The sequence below is a fragment of the Dermacentor andersoni genome, chromosome 2 (assembly GCF_023375885.2).
Source record: "Dermacentor andersoni chromosome 2, qqDerAnde1_hic_scaffold, whole genome shotgun sequence".
Lineage (NCBI taxonomy): Eukaryota > Metazoa > Arthropoda > Arachnida > Ixodida > Ixodidae > Dermacentor > Dermacentor andersoni.
Window position 1 is genome coordinate 5,946,992 of NC_092815.1, and position 22,666 is coordinate 5,969,657.

Sequence of the window (22,666 nt, forward strand, 5' to 3'; positions counted from 1 at the left end):
GCAAACACCGCCGTTGCCAATAAGGGAAGCAGTGCCCTTCATTTTCTTCGTTAATAACGCCGACATTTTCCCAGCAAATAAACGCATACCGACAAGTGAAACGTCCCCGTAATGACCTAAACGCTGTCATCACGTCGGCGCTTGGTACCATAGTCAAGTAATCCCAGAATTCTATGGCTTCCACAATGCTATTACCTCTTTCTTGTGTTGCGTTTTCTTTGGTAACTTTTTCAAAGTTCAGAGTACTTTTCTCTGTCTTTATTTCCACCGGGAGAAAAAAATCTAGTTTTCTTAGGACATGTGAACGTACTTTTTTCTAAAAAATCGGCGAAACCGCTAATATAGCAGATAAAGCGACACGATGTAGTGCCACCGTCGAAACGAGCAGGACTCCTCTCTGGCGCTTCGATAAGTGTTATTATTATTATTATTATTATTATTATTATTATTATTATTATTATTATTATTATTATTATTATTATTATTAAGAGGTTTATTGGGCGAGTCCAACAAACAGGTGGCAGTAGCTCGTAACAGTACGCAGGGAGAACAAGATGGTGGTGTTCGAGCGCCGATCTCGTGCCTTCTGCTCGTGATGATGATCGCTGAGCCCGGGATGTCATTCCCTTCATTTCTTCATTATAATTGTCCCGTCAAGGAAGGCGGATCCATCCTGGCGATCTAACAGGTGGGTGGAAGAGGGTCGAAGCACGGCTCGAGGCGGTCTAGGTGATCACGCCGACGACGGTCGCCGTGCGGCGTAAGCGGTTCAATGACGTAGTTTACGGGGGAAGTACGCTCGGCGACGCGGTAGGGACCATGATAATTTGAGAGTTGTTTCGATGCCAAGCCAGGAGCGCAGGGCGGTGCATGCAGCCACACAAGTGCTCCAGGAGCGAATGTTGCGGCAGGAGAGTGGTCGTCATCGCCGGCGTTTTTCTGACGTTGTTGGTCGGCCGTAGTAAAGCGCCTGGCTAGTTGTCGGCCGTAACAGGCGGCTTCCGACACGGGCGTGCACTCTGAGGCATCTGGTGCGTACGGAAGCAACATGTCGATGGTGTGCGTCGGCTGGAGATCGCACAGAAGGAAGAAGGGGGAAACCCCGGTTGTGACTTGCGTAGCGGTGTTATACGCGTTTGTCGCAAATGGAAGAACCAGGTCCCAGTATGATTGATCAGATGCAACATGTGTCCCAAGCATGTCGCCTAGTGTCCGATTAAACCGCTCAGTCAGACCGTTCGTCTGACGGTGGTAGGCAGTACACGTCCTATGTACAATATTGCAATGGTGAAGAAGTGCTTAAATTACACCGGAGAGAAATACGCGGCCACGGTCACTGAGGAGTTCGCGAGGAGGACCGTGTCGAAGCACAAACGCTTGAGGATGAAAAGGGCGACGTCCTGTGCTGTCACCGTGGGAAGAGCAGCGGTTTCCGCGTATCGTGTAAGGTGGTTGACAGCAATGATAGCCCATCGGTTTCCCGCCGCAATCAAAGGCAAAGGTCCATAAAGGTCAATTCCAACGCGGTCGAATGGGCGGTCTGGGCACAGAAGAGGCTGTAATGAGCCTGCGGCAGGATGCGGTGGTTTTTTTGTGTCGCTGACACCCGTGGCAGCCGCGAATGAACTTGCGGACAAAGCGAAACATTCCGCGCCAGTAGTACCTTTTCCGTAAGCATTCATAGGTCTTGAAGACACCGCCGGGAGCACACTGCGGTTGGCGTGAAAGGACGCGCGGATTGTAGAGCGCAGCGTTCGGGGGATAACTAGGAGCCCCTTCCTACCATCTGGCGAGTAGTTGCGCCCGTACAAGAGGCCATCACGAATCCTGAAGTGCGAAGCTTGGCGTCCCAGTGTTCGAATAGTCGAAAGCGTGGGTGCCTCGGTAGGAAGGAAGGAAAGAAACTTTATTTTTCAAAAAGGAAAGTAGGCGATCGTGGTTGGGCCCTTAGTCCAGGGCTCCACTGGCGCGAGCGGCTCGCTGGGCTTGGTTCAGGAGAGCCACATGGCTCTCCTTTCCCTCGACCGCAAGTCATACCTCCCACTGCCTATTTAACATAAGTGGATGTGCAGTTATGTATGGGCTAGTAATATGTGAAGGCCGTTCCAGGCACTCCCATGTGATATGTCGTAGTGTGGGTTTGTTAGAACACCATGAACAGTCGTCCAGAAATCTAGTTGGGTTTATTTTACTGAGTTGATGCAGGTTGGGGAAGCTGTTTGTTTGAATGCGTCGCCAGTCCCTACTCTGCTGTCAATTAAGGGCTTTGTGTGGATGACCGTACTCTCTGCGTTCCTCCCACTGTTGTAGAAGAATGTCACGAGTGCTTGGAAGAAGTCCCGCCATCGGCTCGGCCGCAGCTTGGTTGTTGGATCCTCGAGCTATACGGTCTGCCGCAACGTTACCCTCCAAGCCCTCGTGAGCCGGACACCAAATAATGCCGTGGTGTTCTGTCAAGGTTTGTCCCAGAATTCTACGTACCATTTTGGGTACCGTCCCTTTGAGAAACAGGCGACACGCTGTCTGCGAGTCGGAGAGTATGACTGCCGGTTTGTTTCTGTGTTTTGCATCTGCAATGACCACGGCTACTGCAGCGTCTGTGTAGTACGCGGTAGAACCTTTCCCAAAACGATTCCGCAGGGTTGCAGCTCGTGCTCGTCTTCTACCTGTATGGTACGTTGGGTGCATATTCTTTAGGATCGGTGCCACCGTGATATGAGATCTCGTGTCCCTGTCCACTAACGCTGCATCCTCGTCGCAGTACAGCGGTCGTGGCGTGAAGCCCAGCTTTTCTAGAACTGCACGTCCCTGGTTCGTTGAGCAGAGCCGCTCTCTTTGAGCTATGAGGACCGCGCTCGCGCATTTCTCAAAGGTGTTGTAGATGCCTAGTTTCTTAACTTTATCGTTGTTAGCATTTTCTGGGAGGCTAAGCGCTGCCTTGAAGGCTTTCCTTATAATTGTATTAGCTTATTTCATCTCCTGGTTTGTTAGTGCTTGGTACGGGAGTGCGTAGTGACCCTGCTAATTATAAAGGCGTGGACCAGCCTGATCGTTTCTACTTCAGTTAGCCCATCTTTACTGGTGGATATCTTTATCATACGGGCTACGTTCCCTGCTGCTGCTCTCAACTTTTGGATGGTGTGTGTTGTGCCTCCATTCTGTTGTACCCACATTCCCAGAATGCGCAGTATTTTCACCTCCTGAACGGGACGTTCATCCAGATGCATCGTTATTGGTACAATATCGTTTTTTCTCAGGTATTTAGCCCTGGTTCTGATCAGCTCGGTCTTCTCAGGGGAACATTTCATTGCTGCTTCGTCCGTGAAAGCCATTATCTTGTCCACTGCTCTCTTGGGTGTGTCCTGTTTTTCCGCGTACGTCCCTCTTCGTGTCCAAAGGGTTATGTCGTCCGCGTAAATAGCGACGCCTAAATCTGGGTCCTGCTGTAGTTAAATGGCGAGCTTACGCATACCCACATTGAAGAGGATAGGAGAAAGTATAGCTCCTTGCGGGGTGTCTCTGTTCGGGAGGTCGAAAGTGTCGGACCTAGTCGATCCCAAACCTATTGTCGCGGTTCGGTGCGTCAGGAAGGACCTAACGTACGCGTATATGCGGCGGCCACAGCTTATGGACTCCAGGCCTTTCATGATCGAGTCACGGGAGATTGTATCAAAAGCTTTCTTTATATCGAGCGCCAGTATAAAATTGTCACCCGAGCCTCTGATCGGGTGCAGGTTATCGTACTTCATTCAGAAGAAGGAACACGTCCTGAGCTGATACGTGTGGTCTGAAGCCGGACATGTTGCTGGGTAGAAGGTTTTCCGTCTCTACAAAGTTGGACAGTCTGGTTAAGATCACTTTTTCAAACAACTTTTCCACGTATGATGTCAGCGAAATCGGTCTTAGGTTCTGGATATCCCTGGATTTACCCGGCTTGGGTATTAGGGTGATATTGGACTCTTTCCATTCTATTGGGAGTTCGCCCTCACTCCAGACTTTCTCATAAAAGAAGTCCATGATTTGTGTTAGGGCTGCGTTACTGAGGTTTCGGATCATGGCATTGATAATCTGATCATTTCCTGGAGCCGTGTTTTCCCCAAATGATTGGGCTACCGCGTATACTTCTTCCAAGGTTATAGGTGCGTCTAAATCAGGTTGTTCTATTCCTTTGTATATCGTGTGTAGTAGCTCTGTAGTAAAGTTGTGCCCGACATATATCTCCTTGATCATGTTTATTAACTTGATATCGTCCCCTTTAAACTCGTTCTCTTGGGTTTTGAGTGTCCTGTTCACCACTGTTTTTGTACCTCCGGGGTCCATCATGCTTCGCAAGACGTGCCATGTCCGCTTAGTACTCAGTGTGCCTCTGAGCGAGTCAGTAAACTGTCTCCAATTGGCGTCACTCAAATGTTGCGCATACTCATTAGCTTGATGTGCTAGCTGGGCTATGCGTATTTTCAGCTTTCGGGTAAGTTTCTGTCTCCTCCAACGTTTGGTGAGGCTCCCTCTGGCATCCCACAAATGAAGTAGATGTTCCACCAGAGTTTCAGCGTTTGTTTCAATCGCCTTCGTTACCCTGGCGTGTGTCTTTTTGATTTATGCTGTCCATGTGCAGACGTCGGTCAGGTCTCCGTGAATGTCTAGCCCTTCGCGGAATTTCACCCAGTACGAGATCTTGGCTTTCCCGATCACCCTTCTTATCGTGGCCGTACTCAGCGATATACTCAAAATGAAATGGTCGCTGCCAAGATTTTCTAGACGTCGTGTTCCTTGCGTTGTTCGTGAATGTCAGATCTGGTAACGTGTCTTTTGAGACACTATCACCAATGCGTGTGGGGAGATCTGGCTGTGTAAGCTGGTATAGGTCGTACCTTTCCAATAGGTCCGCTAACATTATTCCTTTGGGGTTCTCTTTGCAGTAGCCCCAATTAGAGTGCTGTGCATTAAAGTCTCCCAGAAATATAAGTTTGTCCTTTCCTTTTAGAAGGCCCAATGAGTGCACTAGTATATTCTCGAAGTCGGCCTGTTTCTCTCTGGGAGGGCTATAAACATTGATTATTACCGTCTTAGGTCGGCAGCGCTTTCGAAGCCAGCCCTGATTACGTGATGTTGGATAGGCTCGTTCCCTGCATAGCTATGTACTCAGTGCCACGTCCTTCTTTACAAAGGCAGCTATTTGTGGGCACTCTGGGGTCTTGTAGCACACGTAGCCCTTCAGATTTACTTGGTGTTTGCCTACCTCCTGTGCGCATATAACATCGGGAGGGACTGGAGACGATTCAATGAATTTTGTGAAATTGGCGAGCTTTTACCGCAGTGAGCAGCAATTCCACTGCCAAATTTCCACTTGTTCGGTATGTTTACTATATTACTCTGTCTAGCCATGATTGGTGTTCTCGTAACCCGGTCCTACGTCTTTCGGTTGTCTGGTAGGAGAGCCCGGGCTTTCACTAGTTCTCTTGCGAGGGTTCTGCGTCTGGCTTAGGTCGCTAATGGTGCGTTCCATCTGACCTAGCTTGGCAAAGACAAGCTGCGCTTCTACTGTACGGGGTACGCTAGCGACACTGTTTGTGGTTGCTGCGTTGTCATGGGCTGCGCAACGGTGCGTCCGCTGGGCCTGGCGTGTTGCTCGATTATTTTAAAAGTAGTGCCTCGAGGCGTGCCATCCTAGACTTAACCTCCTCCAATTCTGTTTTGAGTTGTCTGTTCTCGTCTACTACTATTCTGTATTCAGGGTGTTGCGTGATCGGTGGTGTAACAGATGTATGTTTGGCAGTGGGAGATATGACTTGCGCCCAGCTTACCTGATTCGCCTGTGGCTCGCTCTGTGCCAGGGATGCCCCGGGTGACTTGCTTCTCAGATGGGCTTTCGGCTTCGTGTTCTCCTGTGTGGTTGGTCTTGGCCTCGACGTGGGCCTTCGACGCTGTTGCCCTCATTGTCCGTCCTCTGAGTGGTTGCTCAATGGCGTGCGGGTTCTTGAGCAGCTCCTGTTGGTCGCACCTCGTCTGCACGCCCATTCCGATTCTTCGTCCGCCGAGGAGAACCAGCGAGGTGGTGGCTTGGGTGGTTTCTATGGTGGTTTCGCTGACTGGTATCGTACAGGCTTGAGGCGTTTTGGGCAACTGCGGTCTCCAGTTAGATGGTCCCCAGAGCAAATTGCGCATGTCGGGTTGCAGTTGTGAGTTACTTCTGGGTTGCACACTCCGCAGGTACGGCACGTGGGCAAGTCTGGTTGCCCACGTGCCGCTGGCCTCCGCACACGTCAGTGCGGAGGCCAACTTCCCCACACGCTCGGCAGAATTGGACCGTGTTACGAAAAGGAATGCACTCCTTCTCACCTCCTCTGTAGTAAATGTATATCGGTAGGATGTCTCCGAAGAAAGTAAGGAGAGCACTCTGAGAGTCTCCCAACATCCGGGCCTCTACCAGCTCCACGCCCTGGGTGCGAAAACGGATGCTCGCTTTGAGTCTCAGACGGAGTGTGCGGTTCTATACCGTGGATAACACCTCTCCTGGTTCCTTTGCCTGGCGTGACGTAGACATTGACTAGGTGTGTTCTTCCATTGATCTTCAAAGACGAGACGCCGCTCATCGCCATTGCGACGGTCGCATCCGGGGTGGACACTAGTGCTATGTTGGAGCCCGACCGGATGCGGAGAATGAACTTGACCCACCTGATTTTTCCTTGACAGGCCTCCACTATTGCGTCGGAAAGCGCTTGGGTGGTTACCATCCTCAGTGGCAGTCCCTGGTGAGGTCGAAAGACCACTTTCAGGTCGTCCTTCGGTAGGGGTGGGGGCCTGCGTCTCGTGGGCCGACCGCGGCGTTTTGGCGGGTTGTCCGCTGTATGCTTGCTGTCCGCGGAGAAGTCCCCTCCTCGCCGTAAATTCCACTCCTTTGCCTGTTTCTTTCGTGCTCTGAGCGATTGGGATATCTGCCAACCCTCCTCTGCGCGGTCAGTTTCCGTGTGGGTGGGAAAATGTGCGTTGACGTGCGCAGACGCCATGGTGCTATTCCCGGCCGGTCGTTCATCGTCCCGGTTTCGGGCGGCAAAGTCCATAACCTCTTCGCTCAAAGCCAGTGCGGGTTGTTGAGCCATCGGATGCGATTCCGTAGTTGATGTCATGGTCGTCACGGTAACTGTGGCGAGGTCGTGGTTGGCGTCATCGGGCGCGCGTCTCCCGGCGTCGCCGCCGCTCCCCTACTCGAGGTGGCGAAGGCTTCGCACGGGCGAAATGACAAGTGGCCGTCAAATCGTGAAAAACGGCCCGAGTTCAGTGAAAGTTGTGTCCACCAATGCCGGAGCACTTTCCTTTCAAGCGGGTGACGATTTCCGGACGGTTTCAGGGGATGAACCACCCGAAAACGGAGATCATGCGAAGGTCGATGTGTACACGTCTGCAATGGTCGGCGTCCATAGGAGTCTCTGGATGCCTCGGATAAAACGTCAAGAAGCGAAGCGATCCATGGATCGTGGCGCTGTGCAGAGGAGACGGTGGCAACGTCAAGAGCTGACAATGGGTGGTCTATAGTGGATATGGACGCAGTTTAGGTGGATAGTTGTGACCGCGACCGTGCCTCAGCATCGGCATGCTTGCGTCCGGAACGATATATAACGCGGATGTCAAACTCCTAAAGTCGAAAAGCCCAGCGGGCAAGGAGACCTGACGGATCCTTCAGCGAAGAAAACCAACATAATGCATGGTGGTCCGTAACTACATCAAACTTGCGGCCATATAAGTATGCGCGGAACTTGACAAGCGCCCAGACTATTGCCAAGCATTCTTTCTCGCTGACGCTATAGTTTGACTCAGCCTTGGTGAACGTTCTGCTGGCGTATGCGACCACATACTCTGCGAACGCAGGCTTTCGTTGTGCGAGAACAGCACCGAGGCCGACACCGCTGGCGTCTCTGTGAACCTCAGTTGCGGTCGTAGGATCGTAGCGGCGCAGTACAGGTGGTGACGTCAGGAGACGGCGAAGGGTGGAGAAGGCTCGGTCACACTCATAAGACCATGACGAGAGATTGGAGGTGCTACTTAAAAGTTGGGTCAAAGGCGCAATTATAGAGATGAAGTTGCGCACATACCGGCGAAAGTAGGAGCATAACCCTATATATATGAAGCTTCGTAACTGCTTTAGAGTCGTCGGTTTGGGGAAGTCGGTCACGGCACGTAGTTTAGCCGGGTGTGGAAGTACACCGTCCTTTGATACGACGTGACTGAGAATTGTAAGTTTTCGCGCAGCAAGGCGGCACTTCTTAGATTCAGTTGGAGCTGAGCGGTCTTCAGACACGTCAGGACATGGTTGAGGCGTTCGAGATGGGTTGCGAAATCTGGCGCCAAGACAACAATGCCGTCGAGGTAGCTGAGACATATCACTTCAAACCCTGCTTAACTGAGTCCACCATGCGCTCGAAGGTGGCAGGCGCATTGCAGAGGCCGAAGGGCATGACATCGAATTCATATAGACCGTCAGGCGTGACGAAGGCTGTCTTTGAACGGTCGGCCTCTGCTTAAGGCACCTGCCAATACCCGGAAGGCAAATATAACGACGAAAAAAACTCGGTACCTTGTAGGCAATCAAGGGCATCGTCAATTCTGGGTAAAGGGTACACATCTTTTCGAGTGACCTTGTTTAGGCGCCGGTAATCCACGCAGAAGCGAATCGATCCATCCTTCTTTTTTTTAACAATAACCACACGGGATGCCCACGGACTTTGTGAAGGGCAAATAACGTCGCATTTATGCATATCGTCCACCTGGTCGGTAATAACTTGACGTTCCGCGGTGGAGACACGATATGGGCGTTGTCGCACTGGCGATTTGGAGCCAGTGTCGATGTAGTGAACAATGGTAGAAGTTCGGCCAAGGGCACGTTGGGCAACATCGAGCGTCGTGGAACTGGTAGAGCAGCTGGAGAAGAGGAGAGCGTTCAAATGGCGACAGTCCGTCTGCGATCGACGAATCGAATAGGTCGGCAGCTGGTACATCAGAAGGATTAAGAGCACTGATGACGTCGAGGTCGCGTCGAGCTGAATCTTGCTGCACGGAAAAAAATTGGCCGATATCAATGGGTTGCACGCATCCAAGGGATTCAGCTTTAAGCAGTTTGATGGAATACGGAAGAGGATTTGTGAGGCAGAGAGCGCTTGTTCCATTCGAAATAGAGAGGGTCGAATAAGACAGAAGAAGTGGCTTCCGACTTAGGAGGCGTGATGGTTCAAAGAGGGTAGCTTCATCACATATGCTGTTGCAGAACACGGGGAGCAAAACAGCTGCTGTCGGCGGAATTTCTGGGTCTTCTGTTACGAATAGTTTTTGTGCGGCTTGATGAGCGGGGTTGTAGGACTGGTCACACAACGGGAGGAGCTCAAGTTCAGATCTGGCACAATCAATAACGGTGTGATACGATAGAAAGTCCCAGCCAACTATACGATGTCGTCCGAGCAGGATAAAATGACGATAAACTCAACAATGTAGTGCTCTTTAGCGATAATAAGTCGAGCAGTGCAGGTAGCTATAGGCCGAACAGGGTCTCCAGTCGCTGTACGTAAGGGCATCATTTCAAGAGGCGTGGTCACCTTTGGAAGCTTGCGGCAAAGTGTGGCATCTATAACAGAAACGGCAGCACCGGTATCGACAAGAGCATATGCGCGGGTGCCTTCTACAAAAACTTCGACAATATTTGACGGCAAAGTTCTTGCCTCATGAACTGTGGGGGCTAGTTTCCCCCATTTTCAGGGGCTGGTCAACGACGCATGGGCGACAAGGAGCGGCGACGGGGTGAAGGTGAGCGGCGAGACGTGGGTTGCGGATAGTCACGTGAAGACCTGCTTGTTTGGGGATCCGGACTTTCATAACGAGGGCGAAGACGATCCACGTAGTTCGGTGAACGGGCGTCTGAGTATCCTGGCGCGCGACGACGGCAGTGCCGGGCGATATGACCTGGGCCGCCGCATGCAGAACAGATCGGTAGGTTTCGCGAGTTCGCCAGGGATTTGCAGTGATGGGAGCAGCCCATGTCACGGACGGCTGAGTCGTGGCTGCAGTATACGACACACCATGGGACGGCGAGGGCTGTTGTAGCTGCTGCCGCTTTACTGCCTCAGCGAAACTAAGAGGCGCAGCGACAGGGTGCTGCTGAATGGACACCGGCATGGCCTCCGAAATCTGTTCACGGGAGCCAACGGGATTGGTTGCTGCAGTTGCTGCTGCTGTGGGAGCTCCTGACGCTGAGCAAACGGCAGGAGAGGCAACTGACGGGCCGCCTCCTCACGCACAAAGTCTTTCATTTGTGCGAGAAGGTATGGCTGGTCAGGCACGATGTCCAGTGCAGCGAGTGGTTGGTTGTACGTCTGAGATCAACGTCCGGTGAGAGCCCGCTGTCTTCTCAATTCGTCATAGCTGTGGCACAGGGTTACCTCTTCAGACGCAGTGCCAGGAAACTTGGCAAGAAGCATTTGAAAGACATCGTCGTCGACACCCTTCATTTTATGCTGTATTTTGGCACTTTCGCTCATTGAGGCATCGACGCGCCTGCAGAGATCGATTATGTCCTCAATATAGGCGGTAAAAGTTTCATTTGGTTCCTATGCCCGTGTGCGCAGCCGTTGTTCGGCGCGTAACTTCCGCACGGCAGGGCGGCCGAAAAGGACAGATATTGCCTCCTTGAAAGCGGACCAGTTCTCAAATTCAGATTCGTGGTTCGTATACCACAGCTTCGCCACGCCAGCCAGGTAAAAGTTCGGGGTACTCAACTTAGCAGCGTCATCCCACTTGTTGGGTCCACTAACCTTTTCGTAGGACGACAGCCAGTCCTCGACGTCCTGGTCTTCCGTACCCGAAAATAACGGGAGGTCTCGCTGGCGAACCGGGCCGGGGCAAACGGCGGCCGGGAGAGGTGGCGGCGGTTGGGCAGGGACAGCTTGCATGGTCGAGTGCAAGTGCGGGATCGGAGGTCCAGGGTGCCTGCGATGTGCGTACCCAGCACGATCCACCAAATGTAAAGAGGTTTATTGGGCGAGTCCAACAAACAGGTGGTAGCTCCGAACAGTACGCAAGGAGAACAAGATGGTGGTGTTCGAGCGCCGATCTCCTGCCTTCTACTCGCGATGATTATCACTGAGCCCGGGATGTCATTCTCTTCATTTCTTAATTATGTTATTATTATTTATTGGCAGCCCCTTCGAGGCGGATCGGTGACAAATAGTCACCTATATAGCCTGCTTGAGTTACTCGGGTACATACTGTTGATGCTAGCATTTTTCTATACATCTCTTTAATCTTTCTTCTATTCCTCAAAACTTCTCTACCTACCTTGCACCGCTGCCTATGTCTGCAACGTATCCAGTCGTATCACTCTCTTCCCTGCTTTTTTTTTTCACCGATACTAAACGTCTCCTGCTTATCTCGACTGCTGACCGCTTGATGCTTTCGTCCACTTTAATTCCAAGCGCTTCTGGAAGGTGTACGTTGCCTACGGGTCTCGGAGGGAGAATCCCTTCGCATTCCATTAGGGTGTGCCGAGTGGTCGCCTCATTTTTGCCACACTATACACATGCCTCGTCGAGTTGCGGTATTTCTTTGTGCTTAGGCAACCAGCTCGAGCCTCAAATAGCAAGGCACTTCCCTTCGTGTTATCGTGCAGGTTTTTCCTTTAAATTTATTTCTTTTCATTCTTGTAAATCTCCATGGTCATTTTGTTTCCATTCTTTGCATCTAATTCACTGTCTCTATTTCTCTCACTTTCTTTCTGATGACTCCTGGTTGTCTACACTTTCAATTACCCTGTACTTGGTTGCCAACTTTCTTGACCTCTTCCTCCATTCCGTGTCCACGCTTTTCAGGTAGAGATACGTGTGCACTTTAACCGCCCCTTATTTTGACCCATGTTCCTGAGCCTTTCTTGAAAACTAATTTTGCTCTGCGCTTCCCTCACTTGAAACGAGGCCCAACCGATGCCACCCTGCACTGCCTCACTTGTGGTTTTGCGCGGGCCCCCAAAGCCCAACCGGCGCACAGATCTTCAATTAACTTCCAGCCCCGACAATTTCAAGCACAGAATGCGAACTCCAAGAACACTCGGCGCCATCTAGCGACGCCACCTCGAAGCCTGTACATGGCCTCCGAAATGGGTGGCGCCGCAGTGCGCGCAAACGCTGAGAAACGCGATTCGGTGTCCAATATGGCGGCGCACGCGTAGAAACCGAGGCGTTCTGCCGTGCCGAAGCGGCGGATCGGACGCCCGGCGTGCGACAGACTGGGCGGGTTTTGATATATTTGGTTTTGATCGTCCGATGCGTCCCACAACGGCGCCGTCGTTGGACCGCAGCCAATGACAGCGCGACTGGCATGTGACGTTCTCCGACGTTGCATCCACAGAGGCGGCTCCGGCAAGCCGGTTTCTCGCTGCTTTCTTTTATTGCGATAGCAATCATATGGACACTCCAGGCGCGTTTGTGCCGTTGCCGTCGCCGTGAGGTTCTCTAAAGTGCAAGGGCGATAAAACTGTTGCCGCGCGCCGCCGTATGCTCTATGTGCGAGTGAAAGCGTGTGAGGGTGAGCCGGCGAACGCGGTTCGATATCGTGCGCGCGAGCGAGGAACGCGGCCCGGATGCGTGCCTTACGCGCGCGAGGCAGGGGGGTGAGGAGGGAGGAGAGGCGTTCTCCGGCGGCTGCTACGTTGCCTCGATGTCCTCCTCGCCCGCTGCTCCGTACAGTGAAGACAACCGCGGCGTCTACTACGGCGTTCGCCACGCGAATCACGGACGCCTTAGCAGACGCCTCTGGCGGACGCCGTAGGGGCGCGTTGCCGGCGCTCTACGATCTACGAGCATAGAGAAAGAAAGAAAATTCTACGAGTGGCCAACGTGCGCGCCCGTGCAGGCCTCATATTCAAAGCGATCTGCGATGTTTCCAGAGTGCGCGTAGTGCCGGTGGTTTTGTATGCACTGTGCTTTCAATCAACGTTTCGTTCGCGTTTTGAAGCGAGAGATGCATGAAAGCTAAACCCCATGCATGAAAGCGATTTTGTGCGCGACGGCTTCGAGCGACAAAACAGGCCGTCGCATGAACATATCGCTCGGTCTTGTCGCTCGATAGCTCGGTTCTGGAAATCTAGAATTCGTCGCTCGTTGCCCGGAAGTGCTATGAGCGACTAGCCAATAACGCGATGCCGGAACTGGATTTACATCACTCAAATACTACCGATTGTCGCACGGAACGATCAAACGATCGAATTTTTATACGCGCAAGGATAAGAACTTACTGCAGTACCTCCAGAAATCTTTTACGCTGCTTTTTAGAGTAAAATAGATCAACTTAAATTAATAAAGCACGCGTCACGCTAGTTTCGACGCGTATTTGCTGCCCTCATACCGGCAACACCGGGGAGACGTCGCACAATATCGTCGCTCGCGTGGGGTACGACTTGTAGCGACGAGCGAACGCGACATCCATCTCCATCGCATCGCTTGTCGCTGTCGCGCGAAAGATTGCTATCTAGCGCTGAGGCTTTCCCGCCTTGGGTGTCTGCTTGACAACATTTCAAAGTAATATAATAAGTAGTGGCTGCCTTTGGAGGCGTGCAGCCTGGTAGGCTATTGCTCGGTGCCGCAGTGCCGGACGTACGCAACGGAGCCCGGTGTCAGCCTCATTTACACGTAGCCGCATGACAAGAAGCTGCGTGAAGCTTGGCTCGCAAAACTTAGAACCAGAAAACAGCCATCGGCTACAACTCCGGTATGTAGCGAGCACAGAGGCGAGGAATATTTCTGCTACGGCGCCGGGACGCCGATGTTCGGCGAGTAGCACAAAACGCGAACTGAGACGCTCGCCCGCGCTCGCTGCCCGGCTAATATCACGACTGTTTGGTCTCACTGTATGCACTTGTTGATGCTAGACACTGCCAAGTTTACTGGAACGGAAAGAAAGTGGTAAGAAACAAATTAAACAAAGGCATAGCATATGGTCATGTTTGTGTTATAAATTAACGCACTGGCTTACGAAAACGAAGCAAAGCGAAATCGCCCGCTGAGTGCACACAGTGCGACGCAACTTTAGAAATAATATTAAAACGTCCAAGAATATAGAAGAATAAAAATATTGAATCGTCGCGACGGCACAGCACAGTCGCCGTAGGCGTCGAAGTCCCTTGTTAAAACGAAATTGTCTTTGAACAGCTCTGATAACATCCACGCAACAATGGTTGCTTGTGGACTGTCGAATGCTCATATTCTGCGGCCTAAAGCTCACAGCATGGTTCGAAAAAGCTCTCAGTGAAAGCGAAACATTGTGCGCGGACATGCATGCAGACGCGCAGCCGGTCGCCGCGAACCCGTGCGATCGCTGCATGCATTGAGGCTTCGTTCTGTTATGCGCCATTTGGTTATACAGACCACCCACTATAAGAACATATTTCACATAGCTTGCGCTCAGCGACTGCCGACCTTTCACGCAAGCCGGTTCGGGAGACTCCATCGTGGCGATCGCGCGCAGTGGCCTTCACTGTACGTACTCGGTAAACAGATGGCGTCCGTAAACGATTCTGTGCTTTCAGTTTGCCCAAGATTATTATTTCAACAGTAAGAAGCTTCCCTCGTTTTGAGAGTACATACAGAAATATCCAGGAAGGCTGCCTTGTGGTGTTCTTATTGAGCGCCGTAAGCCAAACCTATGAGGAGCGCGCCGCGTGATCCCTCATACTGCGCAAGGGAGGCGCCTCTGACAGATGGCGACTCCGTAAGTCCTGGAATTTTTTCCAGTGACTCTATCCTCGCCCCTTGGAAGATCGGTGGAAAAAAAAGTAGGGAAACGACAAAAAACGGAGTCGTACAAAAGCAAAGTTCACAATAGGGGGTCAGGAAATTTGGTTGTGGGAGTTCAACGTGTTTTTTGTTTTAGTTTCCTTTTTTTTTTACCTAGGTAGGACATTAGGCAGCATAGTAGCAAGAGCTTGGTGACGTAACCCATTGCCCCGTTCCAAAGGGGACGCTCATAACATCCATTCATCCATCCAGCCCCCACAGTCGCAGACAAAGTGGCGCCCCGCGTTTGCAACGCCAGCCTGCTTGTTTGTCGCCTGCTGCCTACACTCATCGAAACCACAGCGTAGGAAGTGTAGTTTTCATGCTACGCTACAGATATCAAAATGTATTCGTACAAGTTGGCGGATCTACACATTTCAACACGAAGTAAAAAAAAATGGCGACTTCCTACACTAGCTACACTCGTGTAGCCAGTGTAGGTAAAAAAATACCCCTAGTGTGACACAGCATTCTCGGCAGGAAGGTAGCGAGCGCCGAGTTTTCAAGAGAGGAAACGCAAGCAAGGCAGATGACGATTATCGTTGTGGGACAAGATAAGCCCCAAAGGGTGTAAACTTTAAGAGTGTAAAATTACCGAAAAAGCTACACGCTTAAAGAAGTTTGCAACCTCTGGGGCGTATCTTGTCCCACAACGATATAATCTTCATCTGTCTTGCCCGCATTTCCATTCTTTAACGCTCCCAGGTGATAAACGGCATGCGCGTGACCAGCGCGCGACACAGCATTCTCGACAGAAAAGTAGCGAGCGCAGCGTTTTCTAAGAAAGGAAACGCAAGCAAGGCAGATGACGATTATCGCTGTGGGACAAATATGCACCCCAAAGGATGCAATTGTTTTAAGGGCGCATAAACTAAAATGTTAGTGAATTACAGGAAAGGCGAGGAACAAAAACGGAAGAAAACAGAAAAGGTATCCGTTAATAACATTACCATACTTTTTTTTCCACGAACCTTTACGAATTTTTTGGTCTCGATCAAGGCAAAACAATTTATTATTTAGCAAGTGTCACCATATATATATATAACTGCGTATCCTCGTAAAACAGTATATGCGGGCACTTTTTTTCTTTCTCTATTATGCGGGTATGTGCACACACCTCCTTCAGAGAGAGCGAACACAACAGCCCACCGTGCAACGGCCTACATATGCATGGTTGCGTGCTGTTTTCCTGATTTCATTACTGAAAGCCCGATAACTGAATGTAGCTAATTCTTTACCATTTACAATTGCCCCCTCAATTTTGTTGGATGCTTTGTGAACTGCATAACATGCATTTTCAAAAAATGTAAGTATCACAGACAGGAAGGAAGGAGCTTTTTCTTCTTACCTTGTAGTAGTCCTTGTACTGCACTCCAACGTAAGCGGCCAGGTCGGACAACAAAGAACCGAGAGAATCATCGCCACACCGAGCAAACTCTTTGCGAGAGACTAGAGCAGACAGCGCGGAAGTTAACGTTCGCAGACTTGTTTTCAGATATTGGAACGAGAACACGCATTCGACGCGGTCTGTTAAAATGAACACTCCCATCGTGGCAATGCGCGGCGATCCTTCACGTAAGTTGAGCGCAAGTGCGATAACTTTGGTGAGTGTGTCACATATAAGCTTTAGGTACTTATCCCAACCTCCATCAAAGTCGAAAACCAAAAAGTGTGCAGTGTTTTGTTCAGAGAATGAAAACGGCCTTGAGGATGCTGCTGCGGAACCGTCCATGTTGGAACGCTAAATTGATAGCAGACGATAGATGATATAGTAAACACATCAACGGCCGTCTGTATAATGCAATACAAAAGACTGTGCAATTACACTCAGACATAATAGTTCAATATTAATCGTGCCTGTATTTGCTAATTTGCTGTCACTATACTCTTCGCGCTCGCGAACTAAGCCAGACAAATAGCCAAGTGGCCAAGTGGACAGGGTACGTTCACTTGAAATAGGTGAATGAAAACGAAAAAAAAGGAACTTATAATACGACATTTAACGTCAAACCAAGTCAAATTAGAACGCAAAAAAAAAAAAAGACTTTTGTGCACGCTGTGTGTCGATCTATATTTATTGTGTGGTTTAGTCGTCTGCTAGAAATCGCTGCGCAAGGCACTTAATTGCTTTTCATGTATACCTAATGGCTATAATAGTTTACCCACAGTCCCGAATAATTGCACAGATGTGTAAACAGGCATTGCATATGAATGTAGCTCACTGTTGCCTGGTGTGGACACTCGTGTACAGTACGTGAGCCTCTGCATACGCCCCGACTGAACTTTATGATGGCTGTTCAACGGTTTCGCACAGAGGTAAGCGCCAACGAAAGCTTTGAACCTGCCATGTTGCTCGAATTGAATATATGCATTTCTATATGATCTGATGGAAAAGCGCAGACCTGACGGAAGTGGGCGCACAGAACTGCCGCGTGCTTTGAAATGCGTTTCATCCGGTCGTCTCTGCCCTCGTGTAACATTGCCAGACCTTGGGCCGGGAAGCCTGGTCAATGAAAGGCGTTGGTCTCCCAGCGTCGCTTGCGATGACAGGAGAACAGGGATTATGGTTCTAAAGAAGCTGCAGGTTCGACTGCGCGTGATGATACTTCGGTGCGAGTTTCGTCGAGGAAACGCACGTGACCTCGACGCCCCTTAGCATGCAAAATGTTATTTTCAAACCATTGAAGGTTCCCGTTACACAGATGGAAACTTAACGGCAGGCGAACAGCAGAAAGCAGCCTGGGCTTTCCCTTGTGAACGTAGAGGAATTTCGAAAACCTGCGACTTCCCAGCGGATCGCCATTCCTTTTAATCAAAGGTAAACAGACGCATGTACCACATCAAATAATGAGAGGCAAGCGACATCTAACAGCTGACGCATGGCTATCGCATACGAAGTTCTGTTTTGGAATAAGATGGCGAGTTGGGCTAGTTGGTTGGCGTTCATGTTTGATCTTAGATTGAGGCGCACATCAGACGGGGACACAGATAACGAAGCAGACACTCAACTGGTGTAGACGTCTGTTGAGAGTCAAGAGCCGCCCTTTCTACTTCCCTGTCCCCGTCTTATGTGTACTTCAATCTAATTTCAAACATGAAATTCTGTTTTGGTCTTAGCAGCAAGCAACTATTGCACGAGGTGTGCGGCATGACATTTTGTGACCTTGTTCAATGCAAAGTTTGCACAGTGCTTTATATGTGGGAAATTCGAGGTGGAGCAAGTACTTCACGTATGGTGGCCATTGCCTGTCTCGCAGTTTGTAGCTGTTCCACCAGTATTCACTTTTTAAAAAGAATACTGTTTGAACCACCCAACGCTTCTAAAGCTAAATTTCATGCTTGTTTCATTCAGAGAAAATAACTTTCATATGCAATGAATAATAAGCCTTGTGTAGATAACCAGCTTCAGTTAAAGAATCTCCTGTCACAATTAGGTATTCTAAGTAGAGACATTGCAGCTGTACTGGCTATCTAGCGAGTAAGCTGGTCATGGGTGGGCGTTATGTGAAATGGCGTAGTAGATTCCCTTTTTGCATCACGCTGACACTATTAACTGTCCTGCGGGAGCTCTCCTGAATATCTTCCATGCAAATTCATGAGCGCCACGGCACATTCAAACAGGCAGCTGCACGTGCGAAATAAAAACCCAGCTCTGAAACACTGGGTAGCCCAATAAACTTCTTAGTTTGAATTTCCCCACTTCTTCCAAGCCTGACAGATTCCTCTTGTATATTCATGTTTATATCAGTGCAGTGGTCATCCTTCTTACCTTTAAGTGCCAAGCTATGATAATATGCCAAGTTCTTACAAGAAATTGCCCGCTCTCTAAAAACAATGCACATGGAGTGAAACAGAATTGTATGTCCATCACTTTAGCATCTAACACTGAACTGCGTTAACACTTTCGCACAGTAAATTGTCTTGCCTTTCACCAAAATCTAAGTTTCTGCTAAACATGGTTCCATAACAAGTTCATAATTAATAAGCATTTTTTATGCAGCCAGCAAAATATTGGCTTATCTAGTTAATTCTAGTTAACCTGTGTTAAATGTGCTAATAAAGTTGCAACTATCAATTAAATAAACATAAATATAAAATAATGTTTCATATACACACTTATTTCTTTTTTTCTTCCGAAGAAGTTTTAAAGGTAATTTCGTCTCTTAATGTTACTGGACCTGGCCTAGATTCTATTCAGCCTTCTAGAATAAAACTGGTTGCAGCAGACATATCATCTGTTTTTGCAGATATCGGTAACAAAATTTTTAGCACAGGCATATTTCCTGATTTGATGAAACATGGGGAAGTAATCCCTGTGTTCAAAAAGGGTTCTCGTGAAAACATTAATAACTACCGCCCAATTTGCATTCTGCCGTTCTTTAGTAAGGCCATTGAAAAACTTATTTACACTCATCTAATGCACTATCTCAATAAATTTAAACTTCTTTCTCCATTTGAATTTGGTTTTAGGCAGAATTATTCGACAGAATTGGCATTAATTAACTTCACGGATAACATTAAACGATTTATTGACGAAGGGTTTGTTGCAGGAGCCATATTCATCGATCTAACAACAGCATTTGACACTCTAGATCATTCTATTCTTCTGTATAAACTCGAATCTTTCGGTATTACTGGCCCACCTTTAAATCTTATTCATAGCTACTTGTCTAACAGGCCTCAAGTAGTGTATCTTAATGGCCAATTCTCTTCTACTAAAGTAATTAACTGTGGCGTTCCGCAAGGCTCTATACAAGGTCCATTGTTGTTCTTATTATTTATAAATGATCTACCTAATGTACTTACCAATTGCAACTGTTTGTTATATGCTGATGACACGACCATTTACTCATCACAGAAATCGCTTACCGCGCTTCAAGACACACTTAACACTGATCTTAACAATGTCTATTCCTGGTGCACTGATAATAAACTTCAAATCAATCCTTTAAAAACAACCTTTGTACTATTTCATAATCCACAAACGGCGATTTCTTCTTCCATAACTGTCTCGTTAAATTCTTATGTTATACCGACATCTGATACTGTTAAATTTCTGGGTATTACTCTCGACAAACACCTTAAGTTCAATAGCCATGCCAACTCGCTAATAAAAAATGTTTCATTTGGTATCCGCATTATCATTAAAACATGTGCATTCTTCCAACCTCAGGTTATTAGATCGTTGTATCATGCTTAAATTAACAGTCATTTATCATACTGTTTATCTTCATGGGGTAATACATATGCCATTCATCTCAAGCCACTTCAACATCTTCAAAATCAGGCAATAAAATTAATGACCATTCCGCTGCCATTCTTTACCTTTCTATCAACATCTTAACGTTTTACCCATTCAACAGCTGTTCTACCATAAGGTGTCACTCATGACATTTCGTCTCTTTCATTGTGAAATAACCTTAGACAGTCTTCCTTTTGATAACCTCATGAACAAAAATAATACTATGTTTTCAGAACGCAATAATCTTCTATTACCTAAAATCATATCTAACTATGGAAAATTTACACTTCGTTTCTATGGTATTTCACTTTGGAATCGCATACCTGTTAATATTAAGTCATCTCTTTCATTGCAGCTTTTTAAACACAATACGAAAAGAGTACTGTTAGCAGAACCATCTTTTCATTTGTCATAAATACATTTTCATAATTATTACATCTTCTTTACATTACTTCTATTATTGTATCGTTAGGCTTCATATTTCTGTATCTTGTATTTTGTAAAACACTTTGTATTTTTCTTTGTTAGTAATATGCAGAAGAGCCAAATTTTTTTTACTAATTACTAGATATTCCTGCTTATGATTATTTATTGTGATATTACTGTATAACGCTGTTTCAATTACATATCTAATTGTTTTCTATTTATTTTAACTTGTTCCCTACGAATTGTATTTATTGACGATCTTCTTTTTTTTTTTTTTCGCTTTCTACTTGCTGGCTCTAATACTCTTATGCACCCACTAATGATAGGAGGTCCCCCTGGCAGTTTCTCACTCTGGAACCTCCTGATGCTGTATATAATATGTAAGCCTGTTTCTTGTACATGCAATAACAATAAAGTTGAACTTAAAAGAATAATTTTTGTGTAATCTAGGAACTTAGTTCCGTGATAGATGGGTGCAGCTGGAGTAATTTTTTTATAGTTTATTATCCTTTTTTTAAAGATTGCCTATGGCAGATAGCACAATTCCAACCCTTGATCTAAATTACTCGATGAGGCGGCCATTGTTTCTACAAAAAAATCAGAATGTTCGATTGATTAATTAATGTAATAATGTTAATTAACATTTTTAATGAATTAATTTACACCACATATTTCAATCTACAATTTATAGCCACTGAGCTCGCAGGGCGTATCTACTTGGAACAAATTCTATGGTCAGCACCAGTTCCAAGATCATTTTCAAAGTGTCCGTCGAAATGCGTTGATGTTCCAGTTACTTTTTGTGCTTCAGTGCATAAAACAGCGGTTTCTTGAAAAAAGTAACTGGAATGCCAATGCATTTCGTCAGACACTTTGAAAATTATCTCGGAACTGGTGCTGACTGAACTGGTATAATTCGTAGATTGAAATATGTGGTGTAAATTAATTAAAATGTTAATTAACATAATTATTTTAATTATTCAATTGAACATTTTGATTTCTCGTAGGAGTAATGGCCGCCCCATTGAGTAATTTAGATCAAGGGTTAGAATTGTGCTATCTGCCATAGGCAATCTTTAAAAAAACTTGGTGCACCTAAAACAAAAACACACCCTGTATATTTAAAAATAATTACTCACGGTAGGTACTCAGCCATCTATTATTGACATATTAGTCAATATGTATATTTTCTCACCAATGATTTCAGCCCCTTTTTTCCAGAAAGATATTGTAAACTTGAAGTACAATAAAGCATACAAAGAAGCAGTAATTTCACAATGTAGCAGTTCATCAAAAATGCAGGGCTGGGTGCTTCTAATGGTGCATGTTTTACATATTGAGCAGTTGAAATTTATTTTAAGCGATTTTTGTTTAACCTCTTAAACCTCCGACTGCCAAGGTTTCTTTTGTTTTTTTCACTGCAACATAGGCCATGCCCGGTCTCTCTTCTTGCATGTTGGTTCAGTGGACTGACTTTTCGTGCTTCATAACAGCTGGGTTTTCTTTTTACACCCTTTTTTCCCATATCAGCATTTGTCAACAATTCATCAATTCCTCTGTCTGTCATAGTCCGAACAGGTGGGCACGACACTCTGGTCATGTTCATGACTGCTCGTCTGGTGCTAAGTCCCGGCCATTCTTCTTTCTTTTTCTCGTTGGCTCAGCAGATATTTCAGGTTACATTGTCGATTTCTCCCGATTGATAGTAATAGCAAAGTATTCGTAGTAAACACCTGTCAAAGTGTGGATGGACCTACCACACCGGTTCGCCACGGCTGCCCTGCGGTGAGTGGTAAGAGCACCAAGTCATTTGCTCCACATGCAGTCAGAAATTTAACTTGCAAGGCGTGTGGAGATTACCTCTCCCGAAATGTAATTGCAAGTTATTTTTTGCACAAGTTGCTTCTGGAGAGGCAGGGAGTTTGCTGAATACAGTAAACGAGTATAGTCGGTAGTGGTAGGGGCACGAGGGTGGGTGCCGAGTTATCTCTGAAGTGAGAGTCAAAGAGCCCTTATCTAAAAAAAAAATAAAGGTACGAAAATGGCTCATTTTGTTGTGACGTGAAATGCTTCAATAACATGTTTAAAATGTGGAAACAACTTTGGAAACCTTGTAAGCCAAAGAATAATTGTTCAGCGACTACTGTGTATTGCCCGCTTCACTCCTGGAACTTCATAAGAAAAAAGAAGA

The 22,666-nt window shown here is 47.6% G+C and overlaps 1 protein-coding gene and 1 long non-coding RNA gene across 2 annotated transcripts in view; one reads left to right on the forward strand and one right to left on the reverse strand.

Moving 5' to 3' along the window:
• LOC126543044 (uncharacterized) overlaps nucleotides 1–17,123 on the reverse strand; it is a 91,791-nt gene extending 74,668 nt beyond the window's left edge. Inside the window, exon 1 of the mRNA XM_055077623.1 lies at nucleotides 16,156–17,123. Within this exon, the coding sequence (XP_054933598.1) occupies nucleotides 16,156–16,539 (384 nt within the window). The 5' untranslated portion in view covers nucleotides 16,540–17,123. The remainder of the gene's footprint in view (nucleotides 1–16,155) is intronic.
• A 2,071-nt stretch (nucleotides 17,124–19,194) lies between these two features.
• LOC140216058 (uncharacterized) overlaps nucleotides 19,195–22,666 on the forward strand; it is a 31,914-nt gene continuing 28,442 nt past the window's right edge. The window contains exon 1 of the long non-coding RNA XR_011892694.1: nucleotides 19,195–20,855. This is a non-coding gene — a long non-coding RNA (uncharacterized lncRNA). The remainder of the gene's footprint in view (nucleotides 20,856–22,666) is intronic.